Source organism: Salmo salar, chromosome 09, assembly GCF_965601325.2.
Source record: "Salmo salar chromosome 09, fSalSal1, whole genome shotgun sequence".
NCBI lineage: Eukaryota > Metazoa > Chordata > Actinopteri > Salmoniformes > Salmonidae > Salmo > Salmo salar.
In genome coordinates, this window is record NC_138299.1 from 98,424,421 (window position 1) to 98,452,386 (window position 27,966).

Below are 27,966 nucleotides of genomic sequence, written 5' to 3' on the forward strand. Positions count from 1 at the left end.
GCACTACAGCACTACATCACTACAGCAATACAGTACTACAGCACTACAGCACTACAGCAATACAACACTATAGCACTACAGCAATACAGCATTATAGCACTACAGCACTACATCACTACAGCACTACAGCAGCACTAGAGCAGCACTACAGCACCACAGCACTACAGCAGCACTACAGCACTACAGCACTACAGCAGCACTACAGCACCACAGCACTACAGCACTACAGCAGCACTACAGCACTACAGTACTACAGCACTACAGCAGCACTACAGCACTACAGCACCACAGCACTACACCAGCACTACAGCAGCACTACAGCACTACAGCAGCACTACAGCACTACAGCACTACAGCAGCACTACAGCACTACAGCACTACAGCAGCACTACAGCCCCGCCTACAGCACTACAGCAGCACTACCGCAGTACAGTACTACAGCAGCACTACAGCACTACAGCACTACAGTACTACAGCACTACAGTACTACAGCGCTACAGCAATACAGCACTACAACACTACAGCAGAACTACAGCACTACAGCACTACAACACTACAGCAGAACGACAGCACTACAGCACTACAGCAGCACTACAGCACTACAACACTACAGCAGAACTACAGCACTACAGCACTACAGCAGCACTACAGCACTACAGCAGCACTACAGCACTACAGCACTACAGCAGCACTACAGCACTGCAGCAGCACTACAGCAATACAGCACTACAGCAGCACTACAGCACTACAGCACTACAGCATTACAGCATTACAGCAGCACTACAGCACTACAGCAGCACTACAGCAATACAGCACTACAGCATTACAGCACTACAGCAGCACTACAGCATTACAGCATTACAGCACTACAGCAGCACTACAGCACTACAGCAGCACTACAGCACTACAGCATTACAGCATTACAGCAGCACTACAGCACTACAGCATTACAGCACTACAGCAGCACTACAGCATTACAGCAGCACTACAGCAGCACTACAGCAGCACTACAGTAGTAAGCAGCAGCACTACAGCACAACAGCACTACAGCAGCACTACAGCACTACAGCACTACAACACTACAGCAGCACTACAGCACTACCTACAGCAGCACTACAGCACTACAGCACTACATCAGCACTACAGCACTACAGCATTACAGCACTACAGCAGCACTACAGCATTACAGCAGCACTACAGCAGCACTACAGTAGTAAGCAGCAGCACTACAGCACTACAGCAGCACTACAGCCCACAATAGATCATTACCTATTGGCATTACAGCTAACAGAGAGCTAATGTTTTGGTCTTATTAGCTGTCACTCAGTGTCTGATAGATTAACCTCTCCTATGAATGACACGTAATTCGTTAGGATCTTAATTTGATCAGTGTTGTCGCAGCAAAATAATCATGCAGCAACAGCATTTAAATGTTTAGACCATAATGTTGCTTGATGGTGTTTAGGCTATTTGCTGATAAGAGCAAGCCAGGATTTAATTTCTCAAACCTGCGAGTTAGACTATCCAAACAGGACAGGCACACCAACAACTATTGTTTCAATACACGCCCTGAGAGCACTGAGCACTTATCTGGCCCCAGCCCAGAAGGCTAACATGAAAGCACCAGCCCACAATCTGTGCACAGGCACCCGTGTGTGTGTGTGTGTGTGTGTGGGTGAGGGAGGGAGGGAGGGAGGGAGCGAGGGAGGGGGGAGGGAGGGAGAAGGGGACAGTGTGAGAAGTGGGAGGGGACCGTGGAGTTCCTCAGGGAGCTAGGAGTCTCTTAGCACTCTCCTGCAAAGCTCCTGAGTGGAATAGATGTGAGTAAAGTTAGCTAGCCGGCTACTGACACTGACAGAGTTCACAATATTGTCTGTTTTTTCGGGGGGGATTCCCATGAGAGACACTATGGAAGAAGAACAGTGCTTGTCACTCTCGTTTTGCTGGATCTGCAAAATCCTTAAAGCATAAAGGAGGAAAATAATAATAAGACTCATTTCAGAAGGGGTCAACTCAGAGCACCTTGGGTAAGTTTATGTTCTGTCATGTCAGTGTTGACTGATGTTAGCTGAATTCATGTGCAACTTTAGTTCGTTTTTACAACTCTTAAAGTCTTACAAATGATAAGCATATTAAAACATGTTTCATAATTTATAACAGATTAAAAATATATTTCTAAACATGTCTAATCAGTGATAAAGGCTTATTCACAAAAGTGTTACCCAAGTTAGTTACTGTAAACTTACTGTTAATCCTGTGTGCTAAGTGTCATCATGGTTTGTTTTATTGACGAAACACAGCTTCTAGAACGGTCTGGGCATGGCTTAGGGTGTGTTCCAATGTGGGAACATTTTGCATATCGTGCACTATTTCGGACTATTTCTATTCACTATAAGTCGTTTTCTGTAGTTTTTTCTGTATGCATTGCGTGGGAGATAAGTAATTGCTGTGAAATATGCATGGAATTGAGCTAAACTTGTTTGTGGAGGAAATGCCTGGTTTAAAAAAAAAAATCAATCTCAAATACTCTCTATATAAACTAGTTTTGTTCATAAGCTTGTAGCTTAGTTGTCCCTCCTTCTGTTTACCCTAGTTGACCCCTGTTTACTGACACAAAAACATATTTCCAAGAGTGGCATCATGTGGCCCCAGTAGGATAATTTGACTTCTGTCACTGAGATGTGTTGACCAGTATTTTACATGACAATAAATAAAAAAAAATTGTCATTTAGCAGAGACTCTTATCCAGAGCGACTTACAGTAGTGAATGCATCATAAAAAATAAAAATAATTGGTCATACTGGTCCCCCGTGGGAATTAAAACCACAATCCCTGGTGTTGCAAATGCCATGCTCTACCAACCTATGAAATCTGTAAAAGACACTGATGGTCTGAACTTTCAACTTTATTACCTATGACAGACGGATGGCCCATCAGATAACCTCCTGGAAGCCTACTCGTCCGTTTCCATGACGGAGACTTCCCTGTCTTCCCATTGGCCGTAAAGTTCTTTCCTCCATTCATATTGCTTCATTCCTGAAACAAATTAGCATCTAGGAGTTGATGAGTTCCTATTGATACATCACATTCCTTCAACCTGGAATAACCTGAGACAGCACTGTGATGTTACTGTAAAGTGTGCTTTACCAATAGATAGGTGTGTGTGTGTGTGTGTGTGTGTGTGTGTGTGTGTGTGTGTGTGTGTGTGTGTGTGTGTGTGTGTGTGTGTGTGTGTGTGTGTGTGTGTGTGTGTGTGTGTGTGTGCTATAAATGGCCTTGTCTTGTCCAGTACATCAGAATGAATGTACTGGGGTGGCAGGTAGCCTAGTGGTTAGAGCGTTAGACTAGTAACCAAAAGGTTGCAAGATTGAGGCCGGCATTCTAAAAAAGAATTTGTTCTTAACTGACTTGCCTAGTTAAATAAAGGTAAAAAAAAACAACTCAATAAAATGAAGACATTTGACCTGGCCATACAATACTGTCCATTCCCAGTCATTTAGGTAATTGGTCTGCCTGTGGCACTGGATGGTAGAGGTAACTAACGGCTGATGTCCAGAGTTACTGGGTGGTAGAGGTAACTGACGGCTGATGTCCAGAGTTACTGGGTGGTAGAGGTAACTAACGGCTGATGTCCAGAGTTACTGGGTGGTAGAGGTAACTAACGGCTGATGTCCAGAGTTACTGGGTGGTAGAGGTAACTAACGGCTGATGTCCAGAGTTACTGGGTGGTAGAGGTAACTAACGGCTGATGTCCAGAGTTACTGGGTGGTAGAGGTAACTAACGGCTGATGTCAAGAGTTACTGGGTGGTAGAAGTAACTGACGGCTGATGTCCAGAGTTACTGGGTGGAAGCGGTAACTGACGGCTGATGTCCAGAGTTACTGGGTGGTAGAGGTAACTAACGGCTGATGTCCAGAGTTACTGGGTGGTAGAGTTAACTAACGGCTGATGTCCAGAGTTACTGGGTGGTAGAGGTAACTAACGGCTGATGTCCAGAGTTACTGGGTGTGGGGAGAGGTAACTAACGGCTGATGTCCAGAGTTACTGGGTGTGGGGAGAGGTAACTAACGGCTGATGTCCAGAGTTACTGGGTGGTAGAGGTAATTAACGGCTGATGTCCAGAGTTACTGGGTGGTAGAGGTAACTAACGGCTGATGTCCAGAGTTACTGGGTGGTAGAGGTAACTAACGGCTGATGTCCAGAGTTACTGGGTGGTAGAGGTAACTGACGGCTGATGTCCAGAGTTACTGGGTGGTAGAGGTAACTGACGGCTGATGTCCAGAGTTACTGGGTGGTAGAGGTAACTGACGGCTGAAGTCCAGAGTCACTGGGTGGGGGGAGAGGTAACTAACGGCTGATGTCCAGAGTTACTGGGTGGTAGAGATAACTGACGGCTGATGTCCAGATTTACTGGGTGGTAGAGGTAACTGACGGCTGATGTCCAGAGTTACTGGGTGGTAGAGGTAACTAACGGCTGATGTCCAGAGTTACTGGGTGGAAGGGGTAACTAACGGCTGATGTCCAGAGTTACTGGGTGGTAGAGGTAACTAACGGCTGATGTCCAGAGTTACTGGGTGGTAGTGGTAACTGACGGCTGATGTCCAGAGTTACTGGGTGGTAGAGGTAACTGACGGCTGATGTCCAGAGTTACTGGGTGGCTGATGTCCAGAGTTACTGGGTGGTAGAGGTAACTGACCGCTGATGTCCAGATTTACTGAGTGGTAGAGGTAAGTGACGGCTGATGTCCAGATTTACTGGGTGGTAGAGGTAACTGACGGCTGATGTCCAGAGTTACTGGGTGGTAGAGGTAACTAACGGCTGATGTCCAGAGTTACTGGGTGGCTGATGTCCAGAGTTACTGGGTGGAAGGGGTAACTAACGGCTGATGTCCAGAGTTACTGGGTGGTAGAGGTAACTAACGGCTGATGTCCAGATTTACTGAGTGGTAGAGGTAAGTGACGGCTGATGTCCAGATTTACTGGGTGGTAGAGGTAACTGACGGCTGATGTCCAGAGTTACTGGGTGGTAGAGGTAACTGACGGCTGATGTCCAGAGTTACTGGGTGGCTGATGTCCAGAGTTACTGGGTGGTAGAGGTAACTAACGGCTGATGTCCAGATTTACTGGGTGGTAGAGGTAACTAACGGCTGATGTCCAGATTTACTGAGTGGTAGAGGTAAGTGACGGCTGATGTCCAGATTTACTGGGTGGTAGAGGTAACTGACGGCTGATGTCCAGAGTTACTGGGTGGCTGATGTCCAGAGTTACTGGGTGGAAGGGGTAACTAACGGCTGATGTCCAGAGTTACTGGGTGGTAGAGGTAACTGACGGCTGATGTCCAGAGTTACTGGGTGGTAGAGGTAACTGACGGCTGATGTCCAGAGTTACTGGGTGGTAGAGGTAACTAACGTCTGATGTCCAGAGTTACTGGGTGTGGGGAGAGGTAACTAACGGCTGATGTCCAGAGTTACTGGGTGGTAGAGGTAACTGACGGCTGATGTCCAGAGTTACTGGGTGGTAGAGGTAACTGACGGCTGATGTCCAGAGTTACTGGGTGGTAGAGGTAACTAACGGCTGATGTCCAGAGTTACTGGGTGGTAGAGGTAACTGACGGCTGATGTCCAGAGTTACTGGGTGGTAGAGGTAACTAACGGCTGATGTCCTGAGTTACTGGGTGATAGAGTTAACTAACGGCTGATGTCCAGAGTTACTGGGTGGTAAAGGTGACTGACGGCTGATGTCCATAGTTACTGGGTGGTAGAGGTAATTAACGGCTGATGTCCAGAGTTACTGGGTGGTAGAGGTAACTAACGGCTGATGTCCAGAGTTACTGGGTGATAGAGGTAACTAACGGCTGATGTCCTGAGTTACTGGGTGGTAGAGTTAACTAACGGCTGATGTCCAGAGTTACTGGGTGGTAAAGGTAACTTACGGCTGATGTCCAGAGTTACTGGGTGGTAGAGGTAACTAACGGCTGCTGTCCAGAGTTACTGGGTGGTAGAGTTAACTAACGGCTGATGTCCAGAGTTACTGGGTGGTAAAGGTAACTTACGGCTGATGTCCAGAGTTACTGGGTGGTAGAGGTAACTAACGGCTGATGTCCAGAGTTACTGGGTGGTAGAGGTAACTGACGGCTGATGTCCAGAGTTACTGGGTGGTAGAGGTAACTGACGGCTGATGTCCAGAGTTACTGGGTGGTAGAGATAACTAACGGCTGATGTCCAGAGTTACTGGGTGGTAGAGGTAACTGACGGCTGATGTCCAGAGTTACTGGGTGGTAGAGGTAACTAACGGCTGATGTCCAGAGTTACTGGGTGGTAGAGGTAACTAATGGCTGATGTCCAGAGTTACTGGGTGTGGGGAGAGTTATCTAACGGCTGATGTCCAGAGTTACTGGGTGTAGGGGTAATTCACTGGTCCAGACAGGGTGTTATCATGGCTCAGGGCAGTGGTCTATGGAATAACTTACCATCGTAGGTCTACTGCTGCTGAAATACTTTGTAACTCAACAAATAGGTTGGGATTGAACATTTGGCCACTTCCCCATTTGATCAAGTTGAGCCAATGTACTGAATCATGAAATACACTATGCTGTGAGATGTGCTTATTGTGTTCTAGAATAACCATAATCAACAACACTTCACATTAAGTTTTTTACTTGAGAAAAGATTTAGTAGTATAAGGAATTCATAACTGCCACAATGTATTTCCAAAGTAACCTGGTTGCCTGGCAGACACAGTACAAAGATTCAAAAGACGTACACACATAAATGCACAGTGGAATTTCCAAAGAAAAGTACATGTAGGTATTCATTTATTTCCTGCATGACTGTTGGTGGGAAGACATGTTGACTCATAGCTAGATTCTAACCACACATCTTGATCTGTTAAAAGCCTGGAGCCCTTTATAATAGAAGGCCTGATGATAATGATGATGATGATGATTGTAGAAGGGCGGCAGGTAGCCTAGTGGTTAGAGTGTTGGACTAGTAACCGAAAGAGTTGCAAGATCAAATCCCCGAGCTGACAAGGTAAAAATCTGTCATTCTGTCCCTGAACAAGGGAGGCCGTCATTGTAAATAAGAATTTGTTCTTAACTGACTTGCCTAGTTAAATTATAATAAAAGAAGGCCTGATGAAGATGATTGTAGAAGGCCTGATGATGATGATTGTGGGGAGAGATTCACGTCAACTCTACTATATAGATGGAGAATAAGGAACCCTCAAGGATTGGTAGATGAATGATCAAAAGTCCTTATTACACCAGTATTTTTAGTGTGAAAAGTTTGAATAGATCTCCCAAATCGTGCCTTGCACAGTCAATGTAGAGTTCTATTCAATCTGGATCACAAGCGTTACAGATTGCACGATTGCAGATTGCTGAACTTCCACAATACGGATTGAATAGAGCCCCAAGGCAATATAACATTTCACAGAAATAAATAGAAAGACAGAGAGAGAGAGAGAGGGGGATGAGAGACAGAGACACAGAGAGAGAGAGAGGGGAGGAGAGGTGAGAGACAGATACAAAGAGAGAGAGGGGGATGAGAGACAGAGAGAGAGATGGAGAGAGCGGGGAGGGATCAGAGACAGACAGAGAGAGAGAGAGAGAGAGAGAGAGATAGGGGGGATGAGAGACAGAGAAAGAGAGAGAGATCAATGAGCTGTTAAAAACCATCACTCAGAAACACTGCAAACTTTGCCCCAAATAAATACCTTTACAGGTACAATACCATGGAGGTGATGTTGAAATTTGATCTGTTCTGCGCAGCATGGCTGAGCGTGTACCTACAGGTCGTGACTGCGGGGGTTTGAATGAGGAGGAGGAAGACAGGCAGGAACACACAGGAACATGAACAGGAGAACATCCCACAGCTAACAGCAGACAGACCTCAGATCTTACCCACCAGCAGCACTGCCAGCCAGACAAACATTTCATTTTAACCCCTACATCTGAAAATTAAATGGTTTAGTGCCATGTCCACAGCCTGCGTCCCAAATGGCACCAATTCCCTACATAGTGCACTACTTTTGACCAGAGTGCACTGTATATAGGGAATAATTTGGGACTCAACCCATGTTCATGTAAAGGATAAGGTTCGTTTAGAATGATCTGAAGACTGTAAATTGATATGGCATCAAATTGAAAGAGATGACAGGACCTGTTTAAACACAGACAATATCATTACTGTGGTCCTTTGTAGCTCAGTTGGTAGAGCATAGCACTTGTAACACCAGTGTAGTGGGTTCAATTCCCAGGATCACCATCAGGTTAAATTGAATTAGATATTTTGTATTATTATTTCACCAGGAAAGTCAGTGAACGACAGCCTACTGCAGCCAACACTGGGCTGTTTGTGCACTGCCCTATGGGACTCCAAATCACTAGCCTGGATTTGAACCAGGGACTGCACAATAGATTGCACAAGGTGCAGTACCCTAGACTGCTGCGCCACTCGGGAGCCCCATGCATGCATGCATGACTGTCGCTTTGGATAAGAGTGTCTGCTAAATTACATATTATATTACGAGGTCACCAACACGGCCTAGTTAAGATAAACACACCTACAGTTAAAGTGGGAAGTTTACATACACTTAGTTTGGAGTCATCAAATCTCGTTTTTCAACCACTCCACAAATGTCTTGTTAACAAACTATAGTTTTGGCAAGTCGGATAGGACATCTACTTTGCGCATGACACAAGTAATTTTTCCAACATTTGTTTACAGACAGATTATTTCACTTATAATTCACTGTATCACAATTCCAGTGGGTCAGAAGTTTACATACACTAAGTTGACTGTGCCTTTAAACAGCTTGGAAAATTCCTGAAAATGATGTCATGGCTTTAGAAGCTTCTGATAGGCTAATTGACATCATTTGAGTCAATTGCAGGTGTACCTGTGGATGTATTTCAAGGCCTACCTTCAAACTCAGTGCCTCTTTGCTTGACATCATGGGAAAATCAAAATAAATCAGACCTCCACAAGTCTGGTTCATCCTTGGGAGCAATTTCCAAATGCTTGAAGGTACCACGTTCATCTGTACAAACAATAGTACGCAAGTATAAAAACCATGGGACCACGCAGCTGTCATACCGCTCAGAAAGGAGACGCGTTTTGTCTCCTAGAGATGAACGTACTTTGCTGCGAAAAGTGCAAATCAATCCCAGAACAACAGCAAAGGACCTTGTGAAGATGCTGAAGGAAACAGGTACAAAAGTACCTATATTTACAGTAAAACGAGTCCTATATGGACATAACCTGAAAGGCGGCTCAGCAAGGAAGAAGAGAAGCCACTGCTCCAAAACTGCCATAAAAAAGCAAGACTACGGTTTACAACTGCAGATGGGGACAAAGATTGTATTTTTGGGAGAAATGTCCTCTGGTCTGATGAAACAAAAATAGAACTGTTTGGCCATAATGACTATCGTTGTGTTTGGAGGAAAAAGGGGGATGGCAGCAAGCCGAAGAACACCATCCCAACCGTGAAGCACGGGGGTGGCAGCATCATGTTGTGGGGGTGCTTTGCTGCAGGAGGGACTGGTGCACTTCACAAAATAGATGGCATCATGAGAAGTGAAAATTATGTGGATGTATTGAAGCAACATCTCAAGACTTCAGTCAGGAAGTTAAGGCTTGGTCGCAAATGGGTCTTCCAAATGGACAATGACCCCAAGCATACTTCCAAAGTTGTGGCAAAATGGCTTAAGGACAACAAAGTCAAGCTATTGGAGTGGCCATCACAAAGCTTTGACCTCAAACCCATAGAAAATTTGTTGGCAGAACTGAAAAAGCGTGTGAGAGCAAGGAGGCCTACAAACCTGACTCACACCAGCTCTGTCGGGAGGAATGGGCCAAAATTCACCCAACTTATTGCGGGAAGCTTGTGGAAGGCTACCCGAAACGTTTGACCCAAGTTAATCAATTTAAAGGCAATGCTACCAAATACTAATTGAGTGTATGTAAACTTCCGACTTGAACTGTACCTGACTCTGGCTGTCACCCCCCCCCTTTAGCAGTTGTTACGAGAGATGGCTGAGGAATCACTCATTTTATCACATTTGATTAGTCAAATCATCATTTATAATAATCTGTAAAGCCATGTGTTCCTGTATGAGCATGTTTGTCTAAGCTAGTAATGATTCTACGGACCAAAACGATCGATCACTTTCTACTAGTGATGACAAAGTGAAAGGTTAGTTATGTAAACAGTCATTTTGTTCATCGCCACAGTAAGAGATTGACAGGTATTTTATGTAAGTTTTCAAGGAGCGGCTTATAAAGCGTCCTCTCCCTCCAGATCTCTCTGATATCTCCGGTAAACTTCAGATGTAAGAGAAGTGAAAAGTAGCAGTCATGGAGCTGATAAGCAACAGCTATAGGCATTTAAAGTGCTGAGAGAAGGTCAAATCACCATGCAGGAATACTGGAGTCTTTATTGTTGCCAAGTACAGCACTAAAAACTAGACCATTTCACCTAAAGGCCAATTATATATTTGATTTATTTTGAGTTGTTGATATAATCTTAATGATTTTAATATTTGTAGTTTTCATTTTTATTGGCAAATATATGAATTATTGTTATCCACTAGAGAACGGGTTCGTACTGTATATTTCACAATGAGTCTTATGAATCGTTGAGCTTTAAATGTGTTTACATTTAGGAGTAAATGGTTCATGTCAGAACAGCCTACGCTGAACAGAAGACCGCTCAGAACACAGACAAACAGACACACTATTTACGTTTGGATAAAGGTGGAAACAAACCACCAAATCCTGTTTTACATCTGTCATCACGTAACAAATCCTTTTTTATTAACACACGTTGACAAAGGCTTTATAATAATGATTTGATTATCAGTTGTTGCACTCAAGGGAAAGGAATAATGACATGGGGGGAAAGGCACCACCTGTCTAATGCTGCTCTGAGGCTGTTTCCTTTCATCAAACAATGTATTGCTTTGCTTTGGTCAAGGCATGTTAGAACAGGAGACAAATTCCTCACAGCAGGCTTTCACTGTGGTGCTGTGTCATTGGGTCATTACTCTCACATTGTACTGCTCAGACAGGAGCAGGCACTAAGGAAATGACTGATATGTTCACAATCTGGTCAAAGAGATGTATTTTGTATGTGATTTTCGTAGAGTATTGAATTATAAAATTAAGATGTATATTTTTTCCCGCCATATGAACTCAAATCTAATTCTCTCTCTCTCTCTCTCTCTCTCTCTCTCTCTCTCTCTCTCTCTCTCTCTCAGAGCTGAGGATCCTGGTGATGACAGTGAAGATGGTTACAACAGACACAAGTACACTACTCTTAGTGGTAGCAGTCTTACTAAACCTAGTAGCAAGTAACGAGTATCACAAAATACCAACAAAATGGAGTTTGGGAAAGGTGCTTGGAAAGGACAGCTCTCCCATGAGGTTCACTTATCATCTCTACAATGCCACCATTAATGAGAACTCAGCCCCCAGGACTGCTGTGGAGAGTCCCATCAAGATGGGTATCGTAGTGACCGATCCTTTCTGGGACATCAAGTTCAAACTCGTCTCTGGAGACGACGACGGCCTATTCAAAGCGGAGGAGGTCAGAGTAGGGGATTTCTGCATCCTGCGAATCAAAACGCGAAGCAGTAATTCTGCGTCACTAAACAGGGAAGTAAGAGACAGTTATACTCTCACCATTGAAGCCACTGAAATCACTTACGACTTCCAGGCCAGGACCAAGGTATTCGTTCAGGTGCTTGATACCAATGATCTGAAACCACTCTTCTACCCAGCCTCGTACAACGTAGTCATCAGGGAAGACGCTCCGTTGAAGTCCAGCGTGGTCAGGGTCAGTGCGACGGATGCGGATATTGGCTGTAACGCTGAGTTCTATTACTCCTTCATGAGTAGAGCCCATCCGTTCGCCGTTGATCCTTTCTCAGGCACCATCATCCTCGTCAAGAGGCTGAACCACAGCCGAGCAGAAACATACGATCTCACTGTATTAGCCGAGGACAGGACCAAGAAGATATCTGGGGTTCAGAAGTTTGGCAACGTGGCCAGGGTTAAAGTTACCATAGAAAAGGTCTCTTCAACCGCCCCCATCATCAAACCTCTCCCGGTTGTCCTAGCTCAAAAGGACGAAGATGAGAAGATAACTATTGATATCCATGTAGAGTCGGGTGTAAAGCCAGTTGAGTCCGTTAGTATTGTTGGTGGGGATCCACAGAGGTATTTTGAGATTATTCCATCCAGCCTGCAAGGCAATGGTTTCCAAGTGGTCTCCACCAAGAGAATGAACTGGTCTCAGAGCCCATCTGGATTAAACCTCTCCCTTCAAGCTAAAGACAAGAGCAGTCCACCTTTAGTTTCTCCAGTTTCAGAAATCCATATCCCTCCCTATAAACAAAGCCTGTTTAGCTTTCTGGAAGACACATACATTCTCACACTAAGTGAGTTTTCACCACCAAAAACACATGTGGTCAGAGTTAGTGTGAGTCCGGCATATTTGAATGTTAGATACCACATTAAAAGTAACTCTGATAGCCCCAAATTTAAGATTAACCCCAAAACAGGAATAATCGTTACCTCAGAGTCCTTTGACTTTGAGAAAAAGTCTCGTTTTGAATTCGACGTGATAGCGAATCACGGCGAAGCCGAGACCCATATAGTCGTTGAGATAACTGATGAAAACGACAACGCCCCAATATTCACCAAACCTTCATACCAAGCCACACTACCAGAGAACGTACCTATAGGCAGCAGCGTTCTATCAGTCTCTGCAATAGACGATGACAGGGACCGAAATGGTTTTGTGACCTATGCCATAGCCAACTCAGCTCCTTCCCCATTCACAATAGACCCAATCAGTGGAGTGATCTCTACATCTGAGGATCTGGACTACGAGTTGATGAAGAGGTGGTATCATCTCAGAGTGTGGGCTTCGGACAGCGGCAGTCCCTTCAGTTATGTTTCTGAGTGCGCCGTGACGATCACCATGAGCAACGTCAACGACAACACCCCTCTGTTTGAGCAGGTGGGATGCAATGCCACCATACCTGTAGATTTAGCAGTGAGAGAGCCAATCGCAGAGCTATCTGCTGTTGACCTGGATGAACTACAACAGCTCAGATATGTGATCGAGTCAGGGAATGACCAAAAACTGTTTGACATCGACGCTGTATCAGGAGTCATTAAACTGATCAAACAGATACCCACCGCTTCGATAGAGACTGAATTACCTTCGTTCAGACTCAGAATCACAGCAACAGATGGTAAACATACCTCTGATCCCTCTGTTGTTACTGTTACTGTCGTAAACCAGGGCACTGAAGCCACCGTCAGTTGTCAGGAGACTGGGATTTTCAAACAGCTTACAGACAAACTGATTGAATCCATAAAGCCAGGGTTGAATTTCCAGGATGAGGAATCCTTCTCGGACGTTCATATCATCAACCGCCACTCTCCTAAGTTCAACTCTGGCATCCCGAGTACTATTGACATCAGAGAGGACTTCCCTTTGAATTCAACTATCCTTTACTTCAAGGCTACGGATAACGACACTGGATTCAACAGCAAGCTTGTGTACGCTATCTCAAGTGGAAATGAAGACGGGTGTTTCTCCATTGGTATTTTCTCTGGGGAGCTTCAGCTTGTGTGTCCTTTAGACCGAGAAACCAAAGAGTTCTACATTTTGAACGTAACTGTCTATGACTTAGGAAGCCCACAAACCTCAGCATGGAAATTTCTCGCTGTGAATCTATTGGATGTTAACGACAACCGACCAGTATTTGACCAATCCAGGTATGTCGTGCACATTCCAGAGAACATGGAGGTTGACACGAGGATATTCCAAGTGCACGCAACAGATTTAGACTCTGAGGACAATGGAAACATATTATATTCGATGCTAACTTTAACTGATCTTTTCAAGATCAATGAACTCACTGGCGAAGTGAAGGTGTCTGATCGTTTAGACAGAGAGGCCCTTCCCAGACATAACCTGAAGATAGAGGCTAGAGATCAGTCTAAAACAGACCCACAGCTCTTCTCTATGACCGATCTGGTGGTCATGTTGGAGGACATCAACGACAATCCTCCCAAGTTCGTCCCCAAGATCTACAACATCAAAGTCCCAGAGGATGTTCCCTTGGGGACGGTGCTACTGTGGGTCGAGAGCTACGACTTAGACCTGGGCAGCGCTGGACAGATCAGCTACAACCTGAAGAACAGTGAGAATGGGGCCTTTTTTCTGGATGCGTCAACGGGATCTCTAACCCTTGAGAAGGAACTGGACTTTGAGAGGAGACAGTCTTACAACCTGACGGTTCGAGCGGTTGACCATGGCCTTCCTCGGTCACTCTCCTCCTCCTGTTTCATCGAGGTGGAGGTCCTGGATGTGAATGAGAACCTGAATAAGCCAGTCTTCTCCATGTTTGTCTATGCGGCCTCAGTGATGGAGGACGCTCCTGTGGGAACCTCAGTGTTGATGCTGACAGCAGCAGACATGGACCTGGGGAGAGATGGAGTCGTCAGGTACCACATCCACGATGGATCTGGCCTGGGAGTTTTCATGATCGATGAGGAAACAGGTAAGTGGTGTGTGTGTGTGTGTGTGTGTGTGTGTGTGTGTGTGTGTGTGTGTGTGTGTGTGTGTGTGTGTGTGTGTGTGTGTGTGTGTGTGTGTGTGTGTGTGTGTGTGTGTGTGTGTGTGTAATAATAGTAATGAGCAATGTAAAAAATAACCCGAGGCTTCTTGGGACCCGTCTATGTTCCTACATAATGGATACTTTACAGCTGATAGCCTGTGACCTCACAAAGTATCACGTTTCATTAGTATGCTTGACTCCTGTTGGAAAAATGCTCTGTCATTATAGTGCTGAACCTGCACTGACGCACCAGGCCTCTTTTTCAGAATATTACTCATACTTATAACCTGACAGTGTATCATCCAGTTTTAACCAAATAACTATTTTTGGATAAACCTAGATGATTTAACAAAGTTGTTCATCACCACACCTGTCAGCAAAAAAAATGCAAATACAGATGGATGACATTATAAACGATTTCTCCTTCTGTTTTGCAGGAGTAATCCGCACGGCTGAGACGTTAGACCGCGAGGCCGTCCCACACTACTGGCTATCGGTCTATGCCAAAGACCTTGGCACCATCCCTCTAGTGACCTGGACAGACATATTTGTGGAAGTCCTGGACATCAATGATAACCCTCCCCAGCTGTCCCAGCCGGTCTACTTCGGCTCCGTCCTAGAAAACATGCCTAAAGACAAGTCAGTGCTTCAGGTCACTGCTACTGACGTGGACAGCTCCTCTGAGGGGAAACTTACCTTCCAGTTATTGGAGTCACCGCGGACGTATTTCACCATAGAACCCAAGACAGGTAATTGACACATTTCACAAGGAAACATGGAGCGATGTGATTTGAAGGTGTTTTTATTTCTGTATTATTAGTCTTAACACTTTTGAGGAAAGGTAGGCTGCTATATTGTGTCCATATTAAATTTGACAACTCTACGTCAAATATACATCTCAATATAAAGTTTAACTAGCTGTAAAACATTGTAATTTCTCAAGTTGAGTAGAAAATGGTAGATTATAACATGTCTCAGCAGCACTGTGCACAGCCATCACTCAGGGTGTGTCATAACCTGTGGTGAAAACCGGCCAAGGTTAAACTTATTTTCTACCTATAAATGTACACAAAAACACAACAAATGATGCAGTCATGTCTGGGCTGGGAGGGCAGTAAAAGAACAACTTCCCAAACAGAAAGTTAAACCCCAAATCTATGACAGTTTCGTCATGCAGCTGAGTGCCTGTCACACAACAACATAGCATGGGCCTTTGAAGACAGGACAAATTGCAACCAGATTAACTCTACGTCACAAGCTTCTACACGTCCGTCCGTCCTCGACTTGTCGTCTCTGCTGGGCTCTCTGTGTGTGTGTGTGTGTGTGTGTGTGTGTGTGTGTGTGTGTGGTGTGTGTGTGTGTGTGTGTGTGTGTGTGTGTGTGTGTGTGTGTGTGTGTGTGTGTGTGTGTGTGTTTGGATTAAAGCTGAAAAGGTGCTCCATTAATGCCTTGGAAGATGTACAATATATTAGATGTTTTATAGAAACCCCCAGTGTAATCAAGACACGGGTTAGTTTCACTGAGACTGCCTGGAGTGGTCTGAGTGAGGAGGGGAAAACTGAAAACTAGCTGTTATTTGCAGCAAAGTTCGCAACTCTCTATTTTATTGGTCTATTAACTCAATTACGGCCTGGTGATGTCAAAACTCCGTCCCACCAAAACAGGCTGAAATTTCAGGTGGTCTTTTCAAACAGCTCTTACACTAAAATGACAGTATCCTCATTTATACTGAGTATAGAACATATTAGACCAGGTAAATCCAGGTGAAAGCTATGATCCCTTATTGATGTCACTTGTTAAATCCACTTCAATCAGTGTAGATGAAGGGGAGGAGACAGGTTAAAGAAGGATTTTTAAGCTTTGAGACAACTGGGACATGGATTGTTAATGTGTGTTATTCAGAGGGTGAATGGACAAGACAACATATTTAAGTGCCCTTGAACAGGGTATGGTAGTAGGTGCTAGGCGTGCCGGTTTGAGTGTCTAACGCTGATGGGTTTTTCACGCTCAACAGTTTCCCATGTGTATCAAAAGGACATCCAGCCAACTGGAGTCAACATGGGCCAGAATCCCTGTGGAACGCTTTCGACCCCTTGTAGAGTCCGTGCCCTGACAAATTGATGCTAGTTCTGAGGGTAAAAAGGTGTTCAATTTTACAACGGTGTTCCTAATGTTTTGTACATTCAGTGTATATAAAACACAGGAAAATCAGGCCTTTAAACTCATTACTACAACACAAGCCTTGTTCTTCTACAAAGTGAAGAGTATAGGTGGAATAAAACACTATCAATAAGATGAAACCTCAACTTCTATGACTCAACAGCATGGTAGATTTATGCTCCTTGTGAGAGGATATGAGCTGTGCTCCTCATGTCTGAACAGGATACACATGACTCAGAGAAGTCTGACTAAGATCTCAGTTCAGGAGAGTAGCAGCAAAGTACACACAGTACAGTATCTGTAGTGATGTCCCAGCAGGTAGTCAGTTAAGAACCAATAATACCTTTGAATACAAGCAGTATAGCTGTATTACCAGCTGGAAGATACAGAAAAGCCCAAACTATAAAATAAATAATAATTTTGCGGATGCTTATATTTGTCCTGTTATTCAGTTATAGAAGTGTGCAACAGAATGCGTTTCTTGCATATCCCAACTCCCCCAGGGGGTGGAGTCACCATTGTCCAGCACCCCAGGAGAAATTGGGAATAACTGCACAGAGAAATATTTTTTGTGGGCTCCAGGATTCAAACCAGCAACCTTTCAGTAACTGGCCCAACGCGCTAACCTTGAGGCTACCTGCTATCCCAGCAAAACCCTATGAGGTGAAGAGACCTCTTTACAAGGAGACCAAGCAGAGAAGGGCAACTCCACCCCCCCCCCGCCGTACCCCCCCCACCAACACACACACACACACACACACACACACACACACACACACACACACACACACACACACACACACACACACACACACACACACACACACACACACACACACACACACACACACGGTAATCAGTCCCTGGGGTGTCACTTGGGGCAGTCGGATGGTGAACTGAACCGAACTCTGATATCAACTCAGGCTGCAATCCAGACAGCCTCACCCAGATTTTAACACAAACGACAAAAAAAGTCCAAACCAGTCGTGTAACCTGTTTTGTCAGGTTTTCTGATCTCATAGTCGCTTTAATTTGGCAGGAGAATTAGCCTACTAAAGGAACAGAGGAATTAGCCTACTAATGGAACAGAAGCAGCATGGCAGGAGAATTAGCTTATTTAAGGGACAGAAGCAGCATGGCAGGAGAATTCGTTTATTTAAGGGACAGAAGCAGCATGGCAGGAGAATTAGCTTATTTAAGGGACAGAAGCAGAATGGCAGGAGAATTAGCTTATTTAAGGGACAGAAGCAGAATGGCAGGAGAATTAGCCTACTAATGGAACAGAAGCAGCATGGCAGGAGAATTAGCTTATTTAAGGGACAGAAGCAGAATGGCAGGAGAATTAGCCTACTAATGGAACAGAAGCAGCATGGCAGGAGAATTAGCCTACTAAAGGAACAGAAGCAGAATGGCAGGAGAATTAGCCTACTAAAGGAACAGAAGCAGCATGGGAAATCTTTACCAAATGACAATATAGTTGGATAGCTTATCAGTGGATAGATTGGGAAAGGGGAGAGGGAAAGTGGGATACCTAGTCAGATTGTAGCAGGTTGAGGTTTATTGTCAAAAGATTTGTCCTGGGGGGAGAACTGAGCGATTTCTCCTTAGCTCCTTAGCTGCAATGTCAAAATTGGCTGTGTTGTAAAATTTGTGAAAACGAAATGATCTTTTTGGTCTTAATTTAAGGTTAGGGTTGGACATTAGGGTTAGCAGTGTGGTTAAGGTTAGGGTTAAGTTTAGGGTTAGGTTTAAAATCTGATTTCATGACTTTGTGGCTGTGCCAGCTAGTGACCACTCTGCAGAGCTGACTCCAGAACATCATTCAAAATGAAAGATGTTAACCTGCTTGATTGTATTGGCTCTTGCTACACACATTATAATAGTAAAGTGTCCACAGGCCTAAAAGGCTGAGTATTTTTTGAAAATAACAGGCTCTGGAAAGTTCTCAGAGGTTTCTTCCGTGAACACTATAAAGCCAAATAAACACTGTTAGAAAAACAGACTTGTGGAAAGGAAGAAGAGTGAACCAGCTGCCTGGGGCTCAGACAGTGACAGGTGTGTTGGGTCATTCCGCTAATTCGGTGCCTTTTGAGAAGCGTAACTTGGTTAAAACTTTTTTTTTTTTAATTTCAGCTAATTTTACAATTCTGTCACAAAGAGCACATGTTCAACTTAATAAAAAACATGTTTTCCTATCTCAAGAGGTTTATAACAAAATGACTATAGTAAGTGCCTATTAAAGGCAGTGGTGGAAAAAGTACCCATTTGTCATACTTGAATAAAAGTAAAGATACTTCAATAGAAAATGACTCAAGTAAAAGTGAAAGTCACCCAATAAAATAATACTTGAGTAAAAGTCTAAAAGTATTTGGTTTTAAATATACTTAAGAATCAAAAGTAAATGTAATTGATAGACTATACATAAGTATAAAAAGTAAAAGTATAAATCATATCAAATTCCTTATATCAAGGGGATACGTCGGGATCTTTTCAGAGTCAGATATATTTAGATGAACTCATGGATACCATTTTTATTTCTCCATGACCAATATGAAGGAAATTAGAGGTAGTTTCGCAAGCCAATGCTAACACTAGTGCTATTTAATAACTTCCTTCAAACTACACTCAGAGACATACAGTGCATTTTCTCCACATTTTGTTAAGTTACAGCCTTATTCTAAAATGGATTAAATCGTCCCCCCCCCCCATAAATCTACACACAATACTCCATAATGACAAAGCAAGGTTTAGACATTTTAGCAAATATGTAAAAAAATATATATTAGTATTTACATAAGTTTTCAGACCCTTTACTCAGGACTTTGTTGAAGAACCTTTAGCATAGATTACAGCCTCGAGTCTTCTTGGGTATGGCACTACAAGCTTGACACACTTGTATTTGGGGAGTTTCTCCCATTTTTGTATGCAGATCATCTCAAGCTCTGTCAGGTTGGATGGGGAGCGTCGCTACACAGCTATTTTCAGGTCTTTCCAGAGATGTTAGACTGGGTTCAAGTCCGGGCTCTGGCTGGGCCACTCATGTACATTCAGAGACCTGTCCCGAAGCCACTCCTGCGTTGTCTTGGCTGTGTGCTTAGGGTCATTGTCCTGTTGGAAGGTGAACGTTAGCCCCAGTATGAGGTCCTGAGCACTCTGGAGCAGGTTTTCATCAAGGATCTCTCTGTACTTTGCTCCGTTAATCTTTCCCTCTATCCTGACTAGTCTTCCAGTCTCCGCCGCTGAAAAAAATAGCCACCACCATGCTTCACGGTAGGGATGGTATTGGCCAGGTGATGAGCAATGCCTGGTTTCCTCCAGACATGACGCTTGGCATTCAGACTAAAGAGTTCAATCTTGGTTTCATCAGACCAAAGAATCTTGTTGCTCATGGTCTGAGAGTCCTTTATGTGCCTTTTGGCAAAGTCCAATTGGACTATCATGTGCCTTAAACTGAGGAGTGGATTGCGTCTAGCGTCTCTACCATAAAGGCCTGATTGGTGGAGTGCTGCAGAGATGGTTGTCCTTCTGGAAGGTTCTCCCAACTCCACAGAGGAACTCTGGAGCTCTGTCAGAGTGACCATTAGGTTGTTGTTCACCTCCTTGACCAAAGCCCTTCTCCTTCAATTGCTCATGTTGGCCGGGCAGCCAGGTCAAGTGGTTCCAAACTTCTTCCATTTTAAAATGATGGCGGCCACTGTGTTTTTGGGGAGCTTCAATGCTGAGAAACGTTTTGATGCTGCTGGAAGTTGTGTTGGCCAGTAGGAGGCACTCTTTCCTCTGGTGTAAAATAAAATATCCCAATGCCCAAGAGCAGTGATTGGGGACATTGCCCTTTGTAAGGCACTGTCTTTCGGATGGGACATTAAACGCGTGTCCTGACTCTCTGTGGTCACTACCCATACCCCCCCCCCCCCCCCCGTAACTATTCTTAAGGCCGTTGTTGTAAATGAGAATGTGTATTCAGTCAACTTACCCGGTAAAATAAGGGTAAAATAAAATAAATAAATAAAAATACAATTAAATATTGGTGCACAATTTCTACTTAAAATATCAGACTCAAAAGACACTCATTTCGTCGAACTACCCTGCTACTGCTGTCCATGTGGGAAAGATTCCTTTTTGATGACAATGCTCCTTCTTCCTCCTTCCCTCCCATCTCCTCCATCTCTCCCCCCCTCTCTCTCCCCACTTCCCCTCTATGTTTTCTTAGGCATCATCAGCACTCTGACCTCTCTGGACCGGGAACTGAAGTCTGAGCACAGTGTCGAGGTGAGACTGAGACACCTGTTTGTGATTAAACAACATGTGCATTTTTTATGAGATCATTAAAAGGCCTAACCATGAGAGCTTAAACTAGACTGTCAATTATCCATAACGTGTGTAGTCTTGATAAAGAACATTGCTCACAAAATATACTGCTCAAAAAAATAAAGGGAACACTTAAACAACACATCCTAGATCTGAATGAAAGAAATAATCTTATTAAATACTTTTTTCTTTACATAGTTGAATGTGCTGACAACAAAATCACACAAAAATAATCAATGGAAATCCAATTTATCAACCCATGGAGGTCTGGATTTGGAGTCACACTCAAAATTAAAGTGGAAAACTACACTACAGGCTGATCCAACTTTGATGTAATGTCCTTAAAACAAGTCAAAATGAGGCTCAGTAGTGTGTGTGTGGCCTCCATGTGCCTGTATGACCTCCCTACAACACCTGGGCATGCTCCTGATGAGGTGGCGGATGGTCTCCTGAGGGATCTCCTCCCAGACCTGGACTAAAGCATCCGCCAACTCCTAGACAGTCTGTGGTGCAACGTGGCGTTGGTGGATGGAGCGAGACATGATGTCCCAGATGTGCTCAATTGGGTTCAGGTCTGGGGAACGGGCGGGCCAGTCCATAGCATCAATGCCTTCCTCTTGCAGGAACAGCTGACACACTCCAGCCACATGAGGTCTAGCATTGTCTTGCATTAGGAGGAACCCAGGGCCAACCGCACCAGCATATGGTCTCACAAGGGGTCTGAGGATCTCATCTCGGTACCTAATGGCAGTCAGGCTACCTCTGGCGAGCACATGGAGGGCTGTGCGGCCCCCCAAAGAAATGCCACCCTACACCATGACTGACCCACCGCCAAACCGGTCATGCTGGGGGATGTTGCAGGCAGCAGAACGTTCTCCACGGCGTCTCCAGACTCTATCACGTCTGTCACGTGCTCAGTGTGAACCTGCTTTCATCTGTGAAGAGCACAGGGCGCCAGTGGCGAATTTGCCAATCTTGGTGTTCTCTGGCAAATGCCAAACGTCCTGCATGGTGTTGGGCTGTAAGCACAACCCACACCTGTGGATGTCGGGCCCTCATACCACCCTCATGGAGTCTGTTTCTGACCGTTTGAGCAGACACATGCACATTTGTGGCCTGCTGGAGGTCATTTTGCAGGGCTCTGGCAGTGCTTCTCCTGCTCCTCCTTGCACAAAGGCGGAGGTAGCGGTCCTGCTGCTGGGTTGTTGCCCTCCTACGGCCTCCTCCACGTCTCCTGATGTACGGGCCTGTCTCCTGGTAGCGCCTCCATGATCTGGACACTACGCTGACAGACACAGCAAACCTTCTTGCCACAGCTCGCATTGATGTGCCATCCTGGATGAGCTGCACTACCTGAGACACTTGTGTGGGTTGTAGACTCCGTCTCATGCTACCACTAGAGTGAGAGCACCGCCAGCATTCAAAAGTGACCAAAACATCAACCAGGAAGCATAGGAACTGAGAAGTGGTCTGTGGTCCCCACCTGCAGAACCACTCCTTTATTGGGGGTGTCTTGCTAACTGCCTATAATTTCCACCTGTTGTCCATTCCATTTGCACAACAGCATGTGAAATTTATTGTCAATCAGTGTTGCTTCCTAAGTGGACAGTTTGATTTCATAGAAGTGTGATTGACTTGGAGTTACATTGTGTTGTTTAAGTGTTCCCTTAATTTTTTTGAGCAGTGTATATGTGATTTATGATACATACAACTTTTTAAATTTAATTTAAATCTCGATCAATCCTCGACAGACTAAACTCTCTTCCTCCACATCCTACTGTTAGACTAAACCCTCTTCCTCCATATCCTACTGTTAGACTAAACCCTCTTCCTCCATATCCTACTGTTAGACTAACTAACCCCTCTTCCTCCATATCCTACTGTTAGACTAACTAAACTCTCTTCCTCCATATCCTACTGTTAGACTAAACCCTCTTCCTCCATATCCTACTGTTAGACTAAACCCCCTTCCTCCATATCCTACTGTTAGACTAACTAACCCCTCTTCCTCCATATCCTACTGTTAGACTAAACCCTCTTCCTCCATATCCTACTGTTAGACTAACTAACCCCTCTTCCTCCATATCCTACTGTTAGACTAAACCCTCTTCCTCCACATCCTACTGTTAGACTAACTAACCCCTCTTCCTCCATATCCTACTGTTAGACTAAACCCTCTTCCTCCATATCCTACTGTTAGACCAAACCCTCTTCCTCCATATCCTACTGTTAGACTAACTAAACTCTCTTCCTCCATATCCTACTGTTAGACCAAACCCTCTTCCTCCACATCCTACTGTTAGACCAAACCCTCTTCCTCCATATCCTACTGTTAGACTAACTAACCCCTCTTCCTCCATATCCTACTGTTAGACTAAACCCTCTTCCTCCATATCCTATTGTTAGACCAAACCCTCTTCCTCCACATCCTACTGTTAGACTAAACCCTCTTCCCCCTCTTCTCCTCTCAGGTGATAGTGTCGGACAACGGAGCCCCTCCTCTCCGCTCCACCTCTACAGTGATCATCCAGGTGCTGGATGAGAATGACAACAGGCCCCAGTTCAACCACAAGCTCTTCCAGGTCTGCTTTTGTTGGCTCTTTGGGGTTTCCTACATTTATAAACGCAGCCTACATAGGGCAGAACAATTCTGATATTTTTTTCAACTCATTGATATTTTGACCAATCACATCAGATCTTTTCACATCATATCTTTTTCAGAGCTGATCTGATTGGTAAAATTCCATTGTGCACTACTTCTGACAAGGACCATGTAGGGATCTGGTAACAAGTAGTGCACTATTTATGGAATAGGATGCCATACACTAAATGACAACTGCTGATGTAAAAAAAGGGCTTTTGTAAATAAATGTGACTGATTGAATCATTGATTGTTTCCAGGTCAAACTACCTGAGCAACACAGGGGTCAGGGTGTGAGGCCACAGGTGGAGGTGTGTCGGATGGTTGCCCAGGATGACGATGAAGGGCCTAATGCTGAGGTCACCTTCAGTCTCCAGGACAACCAGAACGAGAGGTTTGAGATCCATCCAGACACTGGGGTGGTGACGGCACGGGGGGACTTTACAGCAGGCAACTACAGCATCCTCACGGTAGGTGGACAAGATAATAATAGAACACCATAATTACCATGTCCCACTGATTCTTCTGCTTTTCGCATTCACACGAAGTGGTGGAGCACTCTTTAATTAAGCACACCTGCTATCCCTAAACAAATACAATCACATCTTCTTTCATGGCTCTGATTCACATGCAGGGAGTGTGTAAAATTGCATGTGAATACCATTGTGATGAACCCCAACCCTGTCATGTTCTCGTATATTGTGATGAGTAACACAAAGATCCACACCCCAGCGCAATAACATTAGCATTGTCCTCTCCATCCCAACCCTTCCCTCTGTCAGATCAAAGCAAAGGACCATGGGAGCCCGGTGAGATCGTCGACAGTTCGCCTCGACGTAGAGTGGATCCCCAAGCCGACTCCCACTTCCGATCTGCTGACGTTTGACGAGCCACACTTCACCTTCGCTGTCATGGAGACGGATCCTGTCACTCACATGGTGGGGATCATCCTCACGGAGACACAGAGGCTACTGTGGTACGACATCACAGGTGGGGACTAACATCAGTAACTCTGACGTGTGGAGATGTGCAGTGTGTTGTGTGCAGTGTGCAGTGTGTTGTGTGCTGTGTGTTGTGTGCTGTGTGCAGTGTGCTGTGTGCAGTGTGCAGTGTGCAGTGTGCAGTGTGCTGTGTGCAGTGTGTTGTGTGTTGTGTGCAGTGTTGTGTTGTGTGTTGTGTGCAGTGTTGTGTTGTGTGTTGTGTGCAGTGTGTTGTGTGCAGTGTGTTGTGTGCAGTGTGTTGTGTGCAGTGTGTTGTGTGCAGTGTGTTGTGTGCAGTGTGTTGTGTACAGTGTGTTGTGTACAGTGTGTTGTGTACAGTGTGTTGTGTACCGTGTGTTGTGTGCCGTGTGTTGTGTGCCGTGTGTTGTGTGCAGTGTGTTGTGTGTTGTGTGTTGTGTGCATTGTGTTGAGTGCAGTGTGCATTGTGTTGAGTGCAGTGTGCTGTGTGTTGTGTGCAGTGTGTTGTGTGCATTGTGTTGTGTGCAGTGTGCATTGTGTTGTGTGCAGTGTGCTGTGTGTTGTGTACAGTGTGTTGTGTACAGGGGGGCTGTGTTGTGTGCATTGTGTTGTGTGCAGGGCGGTGTGTGTGCGTGTGCAGTGTGTTGTGTGCAGTGTGTTGTGTGCAGTGTGTTGTGTGCAGTGTGTTGTGTACAGTGTGTTGTGTGTTGTTTGCAGTGTATTGTGTGTTGTGTGCAGTGTGTTGTGTGCAGTGTGTTGTGTGCAGTGTGTTGTGTGCAGTGTGTTGTGTGCAGTGTGTTGTGTGCAGTGTGTTGTGTGTTGTGTGCAGTGTGCAGTGTGTTGTGTGTTGTGTACAGTGTGTTGTGTGTTGTGTGCAGTGTGTTGTGTGCAGTGTGTTGTGTGCAGTGTGTTGTGTACAGTGTGTTGTGTGTCCTGTGCAGTGTGTTGTGTGCAGTGTGTTGTGTGCAGTGTGTTGTGTGTTGTGTACAGTGTGTTGTGTACAGTGTGTTGTGTACAGTGTGTTGTGTACAGTGTGTTGTGTGTTGTGTGCAGTGTGTCCTGTGCAGTGTGTTGTGTGCAGTGTGTTGTGTGCAGTGTGATGTGTGCAGTGTGCAGTGTGTTGTGTGCAGTGTGTTGTGTGCAGTGTGGTGTGTGCAGTGTGGTGTGTGGTGTGTGTTGTGTGCAGTGTGCAGTGTGTTGTGTGCAGTGTGCAGTGTGTTGTGTGCAGTGTGTTGTGTGCAGTGTGTTTTGCGCTGTGTATTGTGTGTTGTGTGTTTTGCGCTGTGTATTGTGTGTTGTGTGTTTTGCGCTGTGTATTGTGTGTTGTGTGTTTTGCGCTGTGTGTTGTGTGTTTTGCGCTGTGTATTGTGTGTTGTGTGTTGATGATATGGTGTGTAGAATTACAGCGTATTTTCTAGAAACTAAAATATGATCAGATTTGTGTCATTTGATGTTGTTATAGCAATAGTTATATTAGTTGACACAATAAAGGCTTAGAGTAAAGTTATCTGTAAAATTGGCTGTTTTATTAAACTGACCAAATGGGATGAGTCCAAATTAAGATGATCTGTCAACATGTACTTAACGGCAAGACAAAACGTGACCCGTCAAAAGAATGCAAATGGATTGCAAAGGAAAGGAGATTATTATTGGGGAGAATGTGGCATGGGAGTTGTGTTTTGCTGTGCACTGTGTGTTTTGCTGTGCTCTGTGTGTTTTGCTGTGCTCTGTGTGTTTTGCTGTGCACTGTGTGTTTTGCTGTGCTCTGTGTGTTTTGCTGTGCTCTGTGTGTTTTGCTGTGCTCTGTGTCACGCCCTGACCAAAGAGAGCTGTTTTTTCTCTGTTAAGTTAGGTCAGGGTGTGATAGCTGATGGGCATTCTATGTTTGTGTTTCTATGTTTTGGCCGTGTATGGTTTCCAATCAGAGGCAGCTGTCTATCGTTGTCTCTGATTGGAAGCCATACTTAGGCAGCCTTTTCCCACTTGGTTTTCGTGGGTAGTTGCTTTCTGTTTAGTTTGTATAACCTGACGGAACTGTTGGCTGTCATTTTGTTTATTTTGTCTAGCGTTCGTTTTCATTAAAATATAACGATGAGCACTCAACACGCTGCGCCTTGGTCTCCTCTATATGACGCCCGTTACACTCTGTGTGTTTTGCTGTGCGCTGTGTGTTTTGCTGTGCCCCATGTAAACTATGATGGTAATAGGTTGAGTTCATGTCAGCCTGCTGTTGAACAGAGTAGAGCAGGCCTGGTCTCGGTGTGGCAGATAACACCTCAGCTAGAGGAAGTTGCCCAATATGTATGTGTGTGTGTGTGTGTGTGTGTGTGTGTGTGTGTGTGTGTGTGTGTGTGTGTGTGTCCGTGTGTGTGTGTGTGTGTCCGTGTGTCCTACACCCCAGCAGGAGGAGAACAGACATATTTCCTCAGATGAAGGGCCAGGACACAACAGGATAGGTAGAGCCTAACTGGATGGATGATCTGCCTCACGTGGCCACGTGGCAGAACACGTTGCTGACCCTTTGCTAAAGTATTCATCTAGCTCTTTGACAATTAAATTAACTTGGATTAACATGGACAAAATAACGATTGATTCCAAACATCAAGTATGATAGTTACACTTACATTGAAATTATTTTATAGAACCTTTATTTAACCTTTATTTAACTAGGCAAGTCAGTTAAGAACAAATTCTTATTTACAATGACGGCCAACCCCAGCCAAACCAGGACGACCCTGGGACAATTGTGCGCCACCCTATGGGACTCCCAATCACGGCCGGATGTGATACAGCCTGGAATAACACTATAGTATTACAATTCTTGCTGCATAGATATGTTTGAAAATATTCCAATGAAAGCAAGCCTTTGCGGTGGAACATTCATGAATTCAAACATGGCAATTTAGATGGTGCCTCGAAAAGCGCTTGATGGCTGAATGTGGCAGTCAATGCAGTTCTAATGTGTTGAGATCTTCAGCTTTTCATTTGACTTGTTCTTCGACTGTGACAGCTGCTTTTCAACCCTCCATCTGGTCAACCAAAATATATTTAAACAATCTATTTCTTCTTTGTCTCTTTCAATATTTTTTATCAGGCTGTCACTCCCTGACCATAGAGAGCCCTTGGTTCTCTATGGTATAGTAGGTCAGAGCGTGACTAGTGGTGTTCTAGGTTTATTATTTCTATGTTGTTGTGCTTGGTAGAGTTCCCAATTAGAGGCAGCTGGTAATCGTTGCCTCTAATTGAGGATCATATTTAGGT

General features: G+C 44.7%; 1 protein-coding gene across 1 annotated transcript in view; it reads left to right on the top strand.

Annotated features, from left to right (window-relative positions):
- The first annotated feature begins 1,765 nt into the window (after positions 1-1,765).
- Positions 1,766-27,966, top strand: part of LOC106612258 (protocadherin Fat 2) — a 74,890-nt gene continuing 48,689 nt past the window's right edge. The window contains exons 1-7 of the mRNA XM_014213260.3: positions 1,766-2,027; positions 11,260-14,580; positions 15,075-15,386; positions 21,008-21,066; positions 23,577-23,687; positions 24,007-24,216; positions 24,529-24,736. Of these exons, the coding sequence (XP_014068735.3) occupies positions 11,277-14,580; positions 15,075-15,386; positions 21,008-21,066; positions 23,577-23,687; positions 24,007-24,216; positions 24,529-24,736 (4,204 nt within the window). The 5' untranslated portion in view covers positions 1,766-2,027; positions 11,260-11,276. The remainder of the gene's footprint in view (positions 2,028-11,259; positions 14,581-15,074; positions 15,387-21,007; positions 21,067-23,576; positions 23,688-24,006; positions 24,217-24,528; positions 24,737-27,966) is intronic.